This window comes from Aotus nancymaae, unplaced genomic scaffold (assembly GCF_030222135.1).
Source record: "Aotus nancymaae isolate 86718 unplaced genomic scaffold, 86718_ANA_hifiasm-v0.15.2.pri h1tg000010l, whole genome shotgun sequence".
Taxonomy (NCBI): domain Eukaryota; kingdom Metazoa; phylum Chordata; class Mammalia; order Primates; family Aotidae; genus Aotus; species Aotus nancymaae.
This window is the reverse complement of record NW_026988421.1, coordinates 33,923,599-33,935,994: the sequence shown is the minus strand read 5'-3', so window position 1 is coordinate 33,935,994 and position 12,396 is coordinate 33,923,599. Positions and strand designations below refer to the sequence as shown.

The following is a 12,396-nucleotide window of genomic DNA, read 5'->3' as shown; positions in this document are numbered from 1 at the left end:
GCTTGTAAAATCTTGAGCAAGGATGATGGCAGCAGAGCTGTCTGCCTAAGCATCATGTAGAAAACTTTTTAATGGTTTCTTTGGACCCGAGCTTGTAGTGTTGTTTCTGATCCTCATTGTATTAGAAATCTGTGGTTTTGTTACATAATGTATTCCTAAAAATGTGTACATGTGTTGAGTATGTGGAAGTTGAATATATTTATGTTACAAATGAGCAGTTCTGTTTCTGGAAAATGAAAACTTTCACCTCATCATTACATACATTCTTTGATAACACAGTCCCAGTGTTTCATCCAAATGCTTTCATTTTTCTTCTTTTACATATAACCAACCACCATGGATATGAAAGGAACAACCAGTGAGGGCTTAAAATCTGCCACTTTTGACTCAGCACTTCTGATCAGTTCCATCCATATCTCAAGTGTGTCACATTCATGAGACACAGGCTTCTCATCAGCAATTTCAATTTTATGTTTTCTACTTATTTTTATGTAAGAATACAATGCAACAAAATATTTATATATTGCACAAACAGTGATGTGGATACAAAGATGCTAACAACATTGGCTGGAAGTAGGCTTTACCATGTTACAATCTAAATGCTTGTTCATCAGAGAATGTACAAAATTCTAAATTTGGCATCCAAAAGGGGGCTTAGAGTTATTAAATATTTTTAAAGTGTCACTTTAATCAAATTCAAGTTTGCCTGCGATGGAGACTGTCTAAAGTAACAGTAAAGGCAAGCATACCAACATCAAAATTCTTGTTCTTATTCACATGCCCCTCTTTCTCCAAAATAAGTGACAAGGAGAGTAAAAGGACCACTGAAGGAACATTTGCAGAATGTGCCAGGCCCTGGACAAGGTAATTAATTACTACAAACACTCTCATGATGGACATGGCCAATAGTGTATTTTATGTCAAAAACAAAAACAAAAACAAAAAAATCCAAGACTTCAGAAGCTGTTAACTTCAGTAAGAGTCCTTGTTTGTGGGACTGAGGAATGAGATTGAGAAAGAACCTTTAATCATTTGAAAAGGACCCAATAAAACTGTACTTAAATGGATCATTAATGTGGATTTTTTACATTTGTGTGGGATAGAGAATAATCTCATGGGAAACAAACACATTTCAAATATTTTTTAAAGAAATAGTTCTGATTCTAATTTGACTGTATGTTTAGGCATCATCAAAGACCTCTGATTTGAAGGTAGATTTATGTCCCAGGGACTCTGAATTCATGACATATTTTAAGGCTCCACATTCTATGCAAAAATGGATTTACCAAGAGTGGAGGTAATAGGTATGTAAAAAATAGATAACTACAGTGGTACTTTGGTACCCATGGGGATTGGTTCCAGGATCCCCCAATACCAAAATCCACAAATGCTCAAGTCCCATATATAAAATGGCATATATTTGCATATAACCTATGCACATCCCCCTGTATGCTTTAAATCATCTCTAGATTTCTTATAATATCTAATACAATGCCTGCACATCACTTCATTTACATGGATTCAACATAGTTCTTAGCATCCAGCAAATTCAAGTTTTGCTTTTTGAAACTTTATAGATTTTTTTTCAAATATTTTTGACCCAAGGTTGGTTGAATCCACAAATACAGAACCCATGCATTTGGAGGACTGACTGTATTTCTATTTTAGGTTTGCTTTTCCTCCTTAGATCCCTCAACAAAGAAAAAGTCAAACATCCTCCTCTCTCTCTTTATGACCAGAACTAAGACCTATAAAGGAAATAGAGCACTAAGTGGGGTCCCTGGAATCCCCAGCTTCTGGTTTCCAACCACTTCTAGATGTTCTCTGGAAACAACTGTGCTGAAACCATACTGAGGTATAAATTCCCAAATTGAAAAGAAAACAAACAAACGAACTTGGTAGTCTCATGTCTGGGAGATATGGAAGATGGAAAATTCTGGAAGACCAATAGTCAGGCACTGATGAATTTCTACATCTGGGCATTTCTTGAGGGAGAGAGGGCCTGGCTATTTGGAGATTGAAAACGTGGTGACCTAGAATGAGCAGGCCCAGTCTAGACTCACCTCTTCATTTAACTGAATAATCTTGGTTCCAGACTTCCGTGGAATCTCAGATTTGCCTTCTATATAAGAGGAGTTAGTACTAATCCCTCTCTAGTCTTTTTTAGTTTGTTGTGTGTGACCAGCCCTAGCACTTAAATACCCTGCTGAATATAGAGAAAAGTAGAATAATTATTTTAAAATTAGGTCACTTATCTTCTTATTTGAATACTACAAGTCTTATAACCTCTTCTAGAAATGAGACTGAACTAGCAAATACATAAAGACCAATATAAGTGCATTTCAGTAAAATCACTGGTAAAGTACATTTATGATCAATCTTTTTAGGCTTTTGATATGGCAAATTAGAGGTAAGTATTTCTGATTAAGTCTTCATCCTTTCGGCAAACAAGTATATGGTTTGGTAAACTTGGCGATGGTGAATAAAACCCTTAGTTTTTCACTTCTTCGTGCCTTAATAAAGTCTTCAAGGCAAGCCCAAACCAGCAGGGCTGCAATAATATCAGCAATGAGAATGGATCTTAAAGTCAACAGTCATGCCACAAAACTCAACAGGAAGACATCATGAACAGGCTGAAAACTGTGAGTCTTAAAGTCAGTCCTGAAGTAGGCAGGTTTTAGGAGGTGGAATCAGCGTCCTCTGGGTGGAACAGGTGGAGGAAAATGGAAGGTCTCCCTGGACGGCGGCCTGAAATGAAAGATAAAGCAACTCTATTTAAAAACTGATTTGATTAAGTAGTTCTTATGCGTGCACAGTTTGTTGTAAACTTGGTATACTATGCAAAGGATACATTCCTCAATTAATGAGACAGGACACACATGAATGTTTGAGTGACTCACATACTAGCTGTGGCTCCCAATCCTGGTGGCACATTAGAAACACCAGTGCCAAGGATCCATCCCAGACCCATTGCATTCTAAGCTCTAGAGGCAAAGCTTTTGAAGCTTTTGAATAGCTTCCCTCCCCAACCAGTTGTACTCACCATCCCTTTCATCATCTGATGCTTTGCCATATGGGGGCCTTGCTAACCCTGGAGAGACTGCCCCTCCCAAGATAAGCTAATTCCTAGAAATAGCAAACAAACAGCCTGCCTTCAAGCACCAAACATGCCTTTCACATGCAAACCAACCAGTCCAGACCCGTGCCCCAACCACCTCCTCTATGGGGCTTTCACACTCCACTTTATAGGGCCATCATTCACTTGCCTTTGTCATCCTAGGGCCAGGTACCAGACAACTAGGGTCAGCCCGTATGCCTCAGAGCCAACAAAATCATTCAAACTAGCCAATTCTAAATCTTACCCAGCCTCACCTGTTTTGTCCTATGGAAACCACAATAAAAGCTCTTGTCTGCTTTTTCCCATGCTCCTCTGCCTCCTGACTGGCCCTGATGCTTCCCCATGTAGCCCCCTGTAGTGTAATATATCTCTTCTTTTGGGATCTGTGAATATAACAAACTATCTTTTCAATGGCAGTTGTCTCCTGATCTGCTGACTTTGCCATACCTAAATAATAACAAAACCTAGATTTTAAAACACCAGCAATTCTAATAGTCACACAGGAGACACACTGTAGTGGGAAGATCTGTTGAGAGAGGAACTGGAATTCTCAAAGCCTACTTCTCATGACCGCTTCCTCATGGGATTACTGTTATCCCAACTCTGTGTCTGCCTTCCTAGAAACTTCCCTCCATGTTATTCTGTATGGTTTTGAACAGTCTTAAATGACATTCCAGGTAGACTAGGGTGAGTCTATTTTTTTTTTTTTTTTTGAGATGGGGTTTCACCATGTTGACCAAGATGGTCTCAATCTCCTGACCATGTGATCCGCGCGCCTCAGCTTCCCAAAGTGCTGGGATTACAGGCATGAGCCACTGCGCCCGGCCAGGGTGAGTCTATTTACAGAAAGGTTCAAAGCTTACAGATGGCATTTCCACATGTGTGCTGTAAAACCAATATTTAATTCCCTTGGAAGCAAGTCAATAAGTCAAGAAAAAGAGCTTTGTTAGGTGCTATAATTGAACTGTGCTACCCTGGAGTTGCATACGTGATTGATTGAATCAATGAGCAAATATGTACTAAATGTCTCTTGAATGCAAGGTTTGTGTAGGTCAAAGGAAACGACAACAGACTTGGGAAAAGAAGGGCTGTCTCGGGAGCAAGAGAGAGAGGCAGGAGCAGAACATAAGAAGCACAGACAACCTCGGGAGATCCTGCCCTAGTCCGGGACTAGATGGCTGTGTGCAGTTGTCACTGAGTCACTGAGCTTCATCACATGAAAACAAAAGGATGGCCTCCTTCCATCTCTTCAGCCTGCCCTGTGAGCTTGGGCTTATAGGAGAAAACCAAAGGACAATCAGGCGATACCACTTTTACCTGAGCAAATTTAGCCTGCCCACCTCTCTGCTGTCTTTCTTTCATTCTTTCAACAAACATTAATTTACTTTATACCTATACCTGGGTATGGGCTATAACATCAAGTAAAGTGGTCATGGATTAGGTCCTCAAGATGATGCAAGTGTGTGGATGAGATGGACAATAGGCAAAAATCCATAAACTCTATGGAGTGTTTTGATAGGGGAGGTTCAGAACCTATATGAACATATACAGAGACATTTATGCACACATCTGTGTGTGCAAGTTCAACGCCTCTGAAACTGTTTTCTCATCGCCAGATGGAGGTACTGATCCCTATGTTGGAGTGCCATGTGAGGCTTGGAGATGACAGTAGGAAAGTAGGTAGCAGTTTCTGGCTTGGAGTAGGCACTCAACAAGTAAAGCTAATACTATAATGATGATGATTAAAGATCTGTTCTGAAATCGTTACCTGTTCCCCAGGTATGCCCGATGAGCCTTACATTTTATCTTCCAACACAAAGACAGCCATGATTTCCTCCCAGCCCCTCTTCTTCTTTCCGCTGCCACACTCTGCAGTTGGGGTGGGCCTATGGATACACCCCCTTTAGGTTTCATTTTGAGGAATAACTCTAGCTAAAGACTGGAAGCTACATCTCAAGGATACTTATTTATAATTACAGACATATAATTACGGTTTTTTTTTTTTTTTTTTTTTGAGACACGGTCTCATTCTGTCATCTTGGCTGGAGTACAATGGCACAATCACAGCTCACTGCAGCCTCAACCTCCCAGGCTCAAGCAATCTGACCACCTCAGCCTCTCGAGTAGCTGGGACTACAGGCACACACCACCACATCTGGCTAATTTTTGTGGGTTTTTTTTTTGGTAGCGATGGGGTTTTTCCATGTTTCCCAGGCTAGTCTCAAACTCCTGAGCTCAAGGCATCCACCTGCCTTGGCCTCCCAAAGTGCTGGGATTACAGGCATGAGCCACTGTGCCTGGCCAGGAGTGTGAAGTTTCTTTCTCTCATCTATAACCCACCTGCATAGTGGTAGATGACTTGATGGCTAATTTTTATTTAATTATTTTGATTTTTATTATCTCTCTACAAAGAAACTACAAAAATACATGTAAAAGCATCAAAAAAGTACTTTAAAATCCTGAACTGATATGATACATCTTCTATGATTTACAAGAGTAAAATGTTAAATTCTACAAGTTAGAATTTCTGAATTGATTTTGACAGGAATTGACTAGAAGGAACCAGAACATCAAAGCTTACAGATCTTCTATTCATCCCCAGTTAAGTTTCTGAAAAGTTCCACATCTGTTGACAAGCACAGGCCACTGAGTCAACTGATGCTCCCATTAATGGCGAGGCTACTCTGAAGGGTAGAGGTCTATGCTGGATATGCCCAGCCTTCCATGCAACTGATCAAAGTGGTCTTATTTTTTCCCATATGTGTAAAATGAAAGTACAAATGTACATATGGTAAAAAATGCAAATAGTACAGATCTAAAATAATAAGTACATATCCTTTTCTCCCATACCACAACAAATCTAATGGTTTCAAAATCCTCAAAACATGAGTAACTCACAAACTAAAGTCAACCTTGGAGTCTCTTTAACTGAAAATTATTTTCAGGCCTTAGGAATGATGTCGATTGTTTCATATATTACCTGTGTTACAGAGTAAAGTCATGCAGTCTTTCTCCAAAAAAAAAAAAAGAGTTTAAAGCAACATGCATACACTGCTCAGAGACAGCAAAGTCTAGACAGCATCGCAGACTCCACTGGGTCTAGTCATGGCTCCAGAGAGTCCCTGGCATCATACCCCCTGGCTGAGCAGGAAAGACTGACAGAAACACTGGGCACAGGAGCTCAGCTGAGTCCCTCCTCAATGATCCGGATCCTCCGGGCCAGTTGCACATCCTTTGGGAAGAGAGTAACTCGGTCTGCATGTAAGGTGAGGAGATAGGCATCCTCAAAGAGATGAACTAGAAATGCTTCTGCTGCCTCTTTTAGGGCCAGTAGGGCCTGAGCTTGCCAATTGAAGTCCACACCACTAGTGAATTTAGCACATATTTCTCTTGCCAGGCGGCTGAAGGGGTGCTTCCTTAAGAGGTGTGTGCTCCTCTGAAGCTTTCGGATCTCCTTTAGCCAACCTTGCCTTCGATAACCACGTGGACGTGAGGAAGTGCCTAAGGAGGGGCCCCGCCAGGAGGGGCTGGGGGGCCCGGTCCAGGGGCAAAAGGCTGATGGATAATTTTTTTTTATTGCATTTTAGGTTTTGGGGTACATGTGAAGAACATGCAAGATTGTTGCATAGGTGCACACGTGGCAGTGTGATTTGCTGCCTTCCTCCCCCTCACCCATATCTGGCATTTCTCCCCATGCTATCCCTCCCCAACTCCCCACCCCCTGCTGTCCCTCCCCTATTTCCCCTCAACAGACCCCCGTGTGTAGTGCTCCCTTCCCTGTGTCCATGTGTTCCCATTGTTCAACACCCGCCTATGAGTGAGAACATGCTGTGTTTGATTTTGTGTTCTTGTGTCAGTTTGCTGAGAATGATGGTTTCCAGGTTCATCCATGTCCCTACAAAGGATGCAAACTCATCGCTTTTGATGGCTGCATAATATTCCATGGTGTATATGTGCCACATTTTCCCTGTCCAGTCTATCATCGATGGGCATTTGGGTTGGTTCCAGGTCTTTGCTATTGTAAACTGTGCTGCAATGAACATTCGTGTGCATGTGTCCTTATAGTAGAACGATTTATAATCCTTTGGATATATACCCAGTAATGGGATTGCTGGGTCAAATGGAATTTCTATTTCTAGGTCCTTGAGGAATTGCCACACTGTCTTCCACAATGGTTGAACTAATTTACACTCCCACCAACAGTGTAAAAGTGTTCCTATTTCTCCACATCCTCTCCAGCATCTGTTGTCTCCAGATTTTTTAATGATCGCCATTCTAACTGGTGTGAGATGGTATCTCAATGTAGTTTTGATTTGCATTTCTCTAATGATCAGTGATGATGAGCATTTTTTCATATGTTTGTTGGCCTCATGTATGTCTTCTTTTGTAAAGTATCTGTTCATATCCTTTGCCCACTTTTGAATGGGCTTGTTTGTTTTTTTCTTGTAAATCTGTTTTAGTTCTTTGTAAATTCTGGATATCAGCCCTTTGTCAGATGGGTAAACAGAACCAAAGACAAAAACCACATGATTATCTCAATTGATGCAGAGAAGGCCTTCAACAAAATTCAACAGCCCTTTATGCTAAAAACCCTCAATACTAGGTATTGACGGAATGTATCTCAAAATAATAAAAGCTATTTACGACAAACCAACAGCCAATATCATACCGAATGGGCAAAAACTGGAAGCATTCCCTTTGAAATCTGGCACTAGACAAGGATGCCCTCTCTCACCACTCCTATTCAATATAGTACTGGAAGTTCTAGCCAGAGCAATCAGGCAAGAAAAAGAAATAAAGGGTATTCAAATAGGAAAGGAGGAAGTCAAATTATCTTTATTTGCAGACGACATGATTGTATATCTAGAAGACCCCATCATCTCAGCCCAAAATTTCCTGAAACTGATAAGCAACTTCAGCAAAGTCTCAGGATACAAAATCAATGTGCAAAAATCACAAGCATTCCTATACACCAATAACAGACTTAAAGAGAGCCAAATCAAGAACGAACTGCCATTCGCAATTGCTACAAAGAGAATAAAATACCTAGGAATACAACTAACAAGGAACGTAAAGGACCTCTTCAAGGAGAACTACAAACCACTGCTCAACGAAATAAGAGAGGACACAAACAGATGGAGAAACATTCCATGTTCATGGTTAGGCTAATTTTTTAAGAGCTCGGGAAGTCCAACCCAAACAGTACCTATCTATCCTTCCATCCACTCACTTAACACAGTGAATATCTTTTAAGTTCCTAGTATGTACCAGTTACTTTGCCAAGCACTGGGGATAGAAGAAAAATTAAAAATCAAAAACAGTTTCTCACAGATTCATGGTTTCACTAAGGAGACACATCTACACAAGGGTTGCAACAGGGAGTATATTACTAGAGTATAGAATATAATAGGAGTGCCTGCGAAACCAAAAGAAGAAGATTCACTCTGCATGGAAACATCAGGGAGAGCTTCACAGAAGAAGCGATGTTTGAACTGAGTCCTAAAGGATGTACAGGCATTTTCTAAGCAGAGAGTAGAAGGGAGTAGGAAGATAGCATTCCAGGCAAAAGGAACAGATTGGGCAAAGAAACAGTACAAAGTGGCACAGCTCACTGGGAATGCTGAGCGGTGGAGCATCAGTGAATACAGAAGAGGGGTAGGACTTGAGCTAGGCAGAGCCAAAGAATGCTGAAATACACAGAATTAAATGTGAAGGCTTTTATGCCAGGCAATGGTATCATCAGCTATTCCTGTTCTAGGAAGGGCACTCTGGCTGCTGTGTGGAGGAGGGAGTGACTGCAGGTAGGGGGGGTCAGTGTGGGCCTTCAAGAATGAACTTAGGCACTGGCAGATGGAAAGGAGCGTGGATCTGACAGCTGAAAGAGTGCAAAATGGACAGAGGCTGGAGACACACTGGATAGGAGAGCTACAAGGGAGGCAGGGCTCAAGGATGACTCCCAGGTTTGGGGCTTGGAGAAGGGAGAGAATGGTGCCATTATCTCAGGCTGGGAACTCATGAGAAGGCAGTTTGGGGTAGAGAAGGGTAGGTGGGCTGATGAGTTCAGTTTTGCACAGGCTATGTTTGAGATACCAGTGAGGTCCCTGAGTGAAGATTCCCCAGTCAACTGTAGGAAAGAGAAGGCTGAGATGGAGATGGAGACTTGGGGTCTTTGTCTACTGGTGGCAATTCAGGCTCTGGGACAGCATGTAGAGTGAGCAGAGGCATGGATCAGAACTGGGACGGAGGGACAAGTGAGATGGAGGCTGTACCACCAGTGCTGTTTGGTTGGGACCAGGGGTGAGTGGGGAGGTTAGAACACAGGTAGAGAAGAGATGCTGATTCCCAGATCTGATAGTGGAGTCTCGGACTCCACCAAGGTCTGCCTTCAATTCTGTCTGTAAGCAGGGCAAGCACTGAAGCCATTCCAGAGAGAGGCCTGTTTTATTATCTGCTCAAATATCCCCTTGTTTTATCATGAAAATGGCATACACATGTACAAAATAATTGCATACTCACAAATCTTTTTTCACACCAAAAATGCATCCAAACTCCAAGTTCTATCGATTACAAATTGCTTTGTAAACATTGTTTCTTTAGCAAAAAGTGTTTTCCTCCTTTTCTCTCCCCGTTTCTATCACAACATGCTTCCAGACTTCCCAAGCAATTCAGCCACCATCTCTTTTTACACATTTACATGCTTCCTACTTTCTATCCTAATTTTTGGAACCTGTTTTGCTGGTTGTTGTTTTTTTTTCTCTTCTGTTAACAAAATCCCACAGAATCTTTGTAGCTAAAGTTTCAAGCTTGACAACTCTTTTATCTTGATACAATTAGACAACTGCCTCCAAAGTCCTCAACCTTCAGGAATAAAAGGCCTTGGATCTTGAACTTCCTCCCCTAATAAATACTTAGACTTTCATGGACAGGTATAAAAGAATGCCTATGAGATGAAGTCTGGGAGTCGGGAGTACTCAGATTTGCCACACAGAGCAAGTCTATACCCAATCTCAAGCTCCGGTTTCTGCATCTGCGATAACACTAAATACCTAACCTCTTAGGGTTGTAGAGAGAATTAAACAGGATAATACATTTAGTATGTTTAACAGAATACCTGCCACGTAGTAAGTCTCAATAAATAACAGCATTTGTCACCGTCACTGCTTTTGGTAATCCCTCCAATCACCAACTATGTAATAATTTTCAAGCAACAGGGCATAATGCAAATTTAGGGAATGGGACTAGATTACTGCTAAGCTTCCTTCCAGGACTAATATTCTAATCCATGCCCTCCAGTCTACACCAGGGAAGCATGCCTGGTGGGTGTGATGCAGCTTGGAGCTGGCTGATGTTTGAGTAGCAAGTGCCAACATACAAATGTTGCTGGGAGGACATAGGAAGGTGATAAATAGCAAAGGGAGAAATGGAAGATCCATAGCACGGAGCCAGCCTCTCTTTCCAGAAAACCAGAAGAAAGGCCTCCTTGTTGCACTTTCTCAACAAATTCCACTGATGAGCTTCATCTAAAAGTTTCAAAATGCAAAAACACAAAACAAAACCCTGGTTGAAGAAAAGCTTCCTCCTTCCTTATGCCCCATCAACACATGCACAATTTATTTAAAACATCAAAGAATTAACTCCTAAGACAAGCCTTGGCTTTTATTCCCAAGGGTTCCTTTCTGCATCTGTGGACACACAAGCCAGCTGTAACCACTTTTTCTGTTACTCCACAAGATCAGACCATAAAAAGGTTCCTACCAGAGGCCCAAGTATCATATAAACAAAGGCATACATCAGAGTTTAGTAAATTAGTCAAACTCTTTAGTCTAATGTTCATCTCCAAATTTCTAGATATTAACTCCCCTCCTGTATTAAAAAAAATCACTTATATTGCTGAGCTCTTACTATAGGCCAAGAACTCAACGCTTATGACTCTGCAGACTGTTCTGTTATTATCCTCATTTTATAGACAATGAAATTGAAGCCAAGCATGGTGACTCATGTCTGTTTTCCCAGCACTTTGGGAGGCTGAGGCAGGCAAATTACCTGAGGTCAGGAGTTCAAGACCAGCCTGGCCAACATGGCAAAACCCTATCTCTACTAAAAATACAAAAATTAGCTGGGCATGGTGGAAGGTACTTATAATCCCAGGTCGGGAGGCTGAGGCAGGAGAATCACTTGAACCGGGAGGCGGAGGTTGCAGTAAGCTGAGATTGTGCCACTGCACTCCAGACTGGGTAACAGAGATATATGAATTCAAGTTTGCAAGTAGCTGCTAGTGACTTGACCCCAGGTAGGGGGGCCCTAGAGTGAGGCTTCCCACCACCATACAATGCTGCCTGTCACCTGCATTTTCATTTCCAATCCTTCATATTTCCTGTTCTCCAAAAGGCACTGTCCCCACAGTCCAGCCAAGGGAATTCATTATTGGAGAGTTGAATTCTAGCCAAACTGATAAAAACTATTTTAAAAGTTGACATTTGTCAATGTATTTCATTTATGAAACATTGCATTTGCTATTTAAAGTATTTGCAACTGAATAATGCATTACTTAAATTAATAAAGGGTCCACATTGAAATGTGTCCAAAGCAGGCATTTCAGTTAGCTCTGTGCTAATTTTTTTTGTTTGTTTTTTTCGAGACAAAGTCTTGCTCTGTCCTCCAGGCTGGAATGCAGTGGTGCGATCTCAGCTCACTGCAATCTCTGCCTCCCAGGTTCAAGTGATTCTCCTGCCTCAGCCACCCAAGTAGCTGGGACTACAGGCGGGTGCCATTACGCCCAGTTAATTTTTCATATTTTTAGTAGAGATGGGGTTTCACCACGTCAGCCAGGATGGTCTCGATTTCCAGACCTTATGATCTACCCACCTCAGCCTCTCAAAGTGTTTGGATTACAGGCGTGAGCCACTGCGCCCAGCTCTGTGCTTATTCTTAAGTCATTTTAGGTGTCCCCAAGTCCTATTCTACCCCAGGATTCAGAGATAAGGGAAAAATTTCATATCTTTTGATGTTACCTCTGTGAGGCAGCTCTCGGAGGCACCCTGGGGGGTCTTTCGAGGGACATGGTGGGTGTCCCATCCACTTGTTGGGGGGCTGGACTGCGGCTTCTGGTAACCTCAGGGACTTCATTATCCTACAGCAAACAAGATGAGAAAGAACAGTAAAAACTGCATTCAGCAACCAGCATAGCTGGACAACCATATCCCAAAAGCCCTTCGGCCCTCTTTAGGCTGGGGCTGAAGGTTGTTTGCAAACTGATAATCAACCCAGTCATACCTGGC

The 12,396-nt window shown here is 41.8% G+C and overlaps 1 protein-coding gene across 2 annotated transcripts in view; it reads right to left on the bottom strand.

Annotated features, from left to right (window-relative positions):
• Positions 1 to 447: 447 nt before the first annotated feature.
• Positions 448 to 12,396, bottom strand: part of PIK3AP1 (phosphoinositide-3-kinase adaptor protein 1) — a 138,733-nt gene continuing 126,784 nt past the window's right edge. For both annotated transcript variants that reach the window (XM_021672918.2, XM_021672919.2), the window contains 2 exons: positions 12,130 to 12,248; positions 448 to 2,748 (listed from right to left, as the gene is read on the bottom strand). In XM_021672918.2, coding sequence (XP_021528593.2) covers positions 2,691 to 2,748; positions 12,130 to 12,248 — 177 coding nt within the window. In that variant the 3' untranslated portion in view covers positions 448 to 2,690. The remainder of the gene's footprint in view (positions 2,749 to 12,129; positions 12,249 to 12,396) is intronic.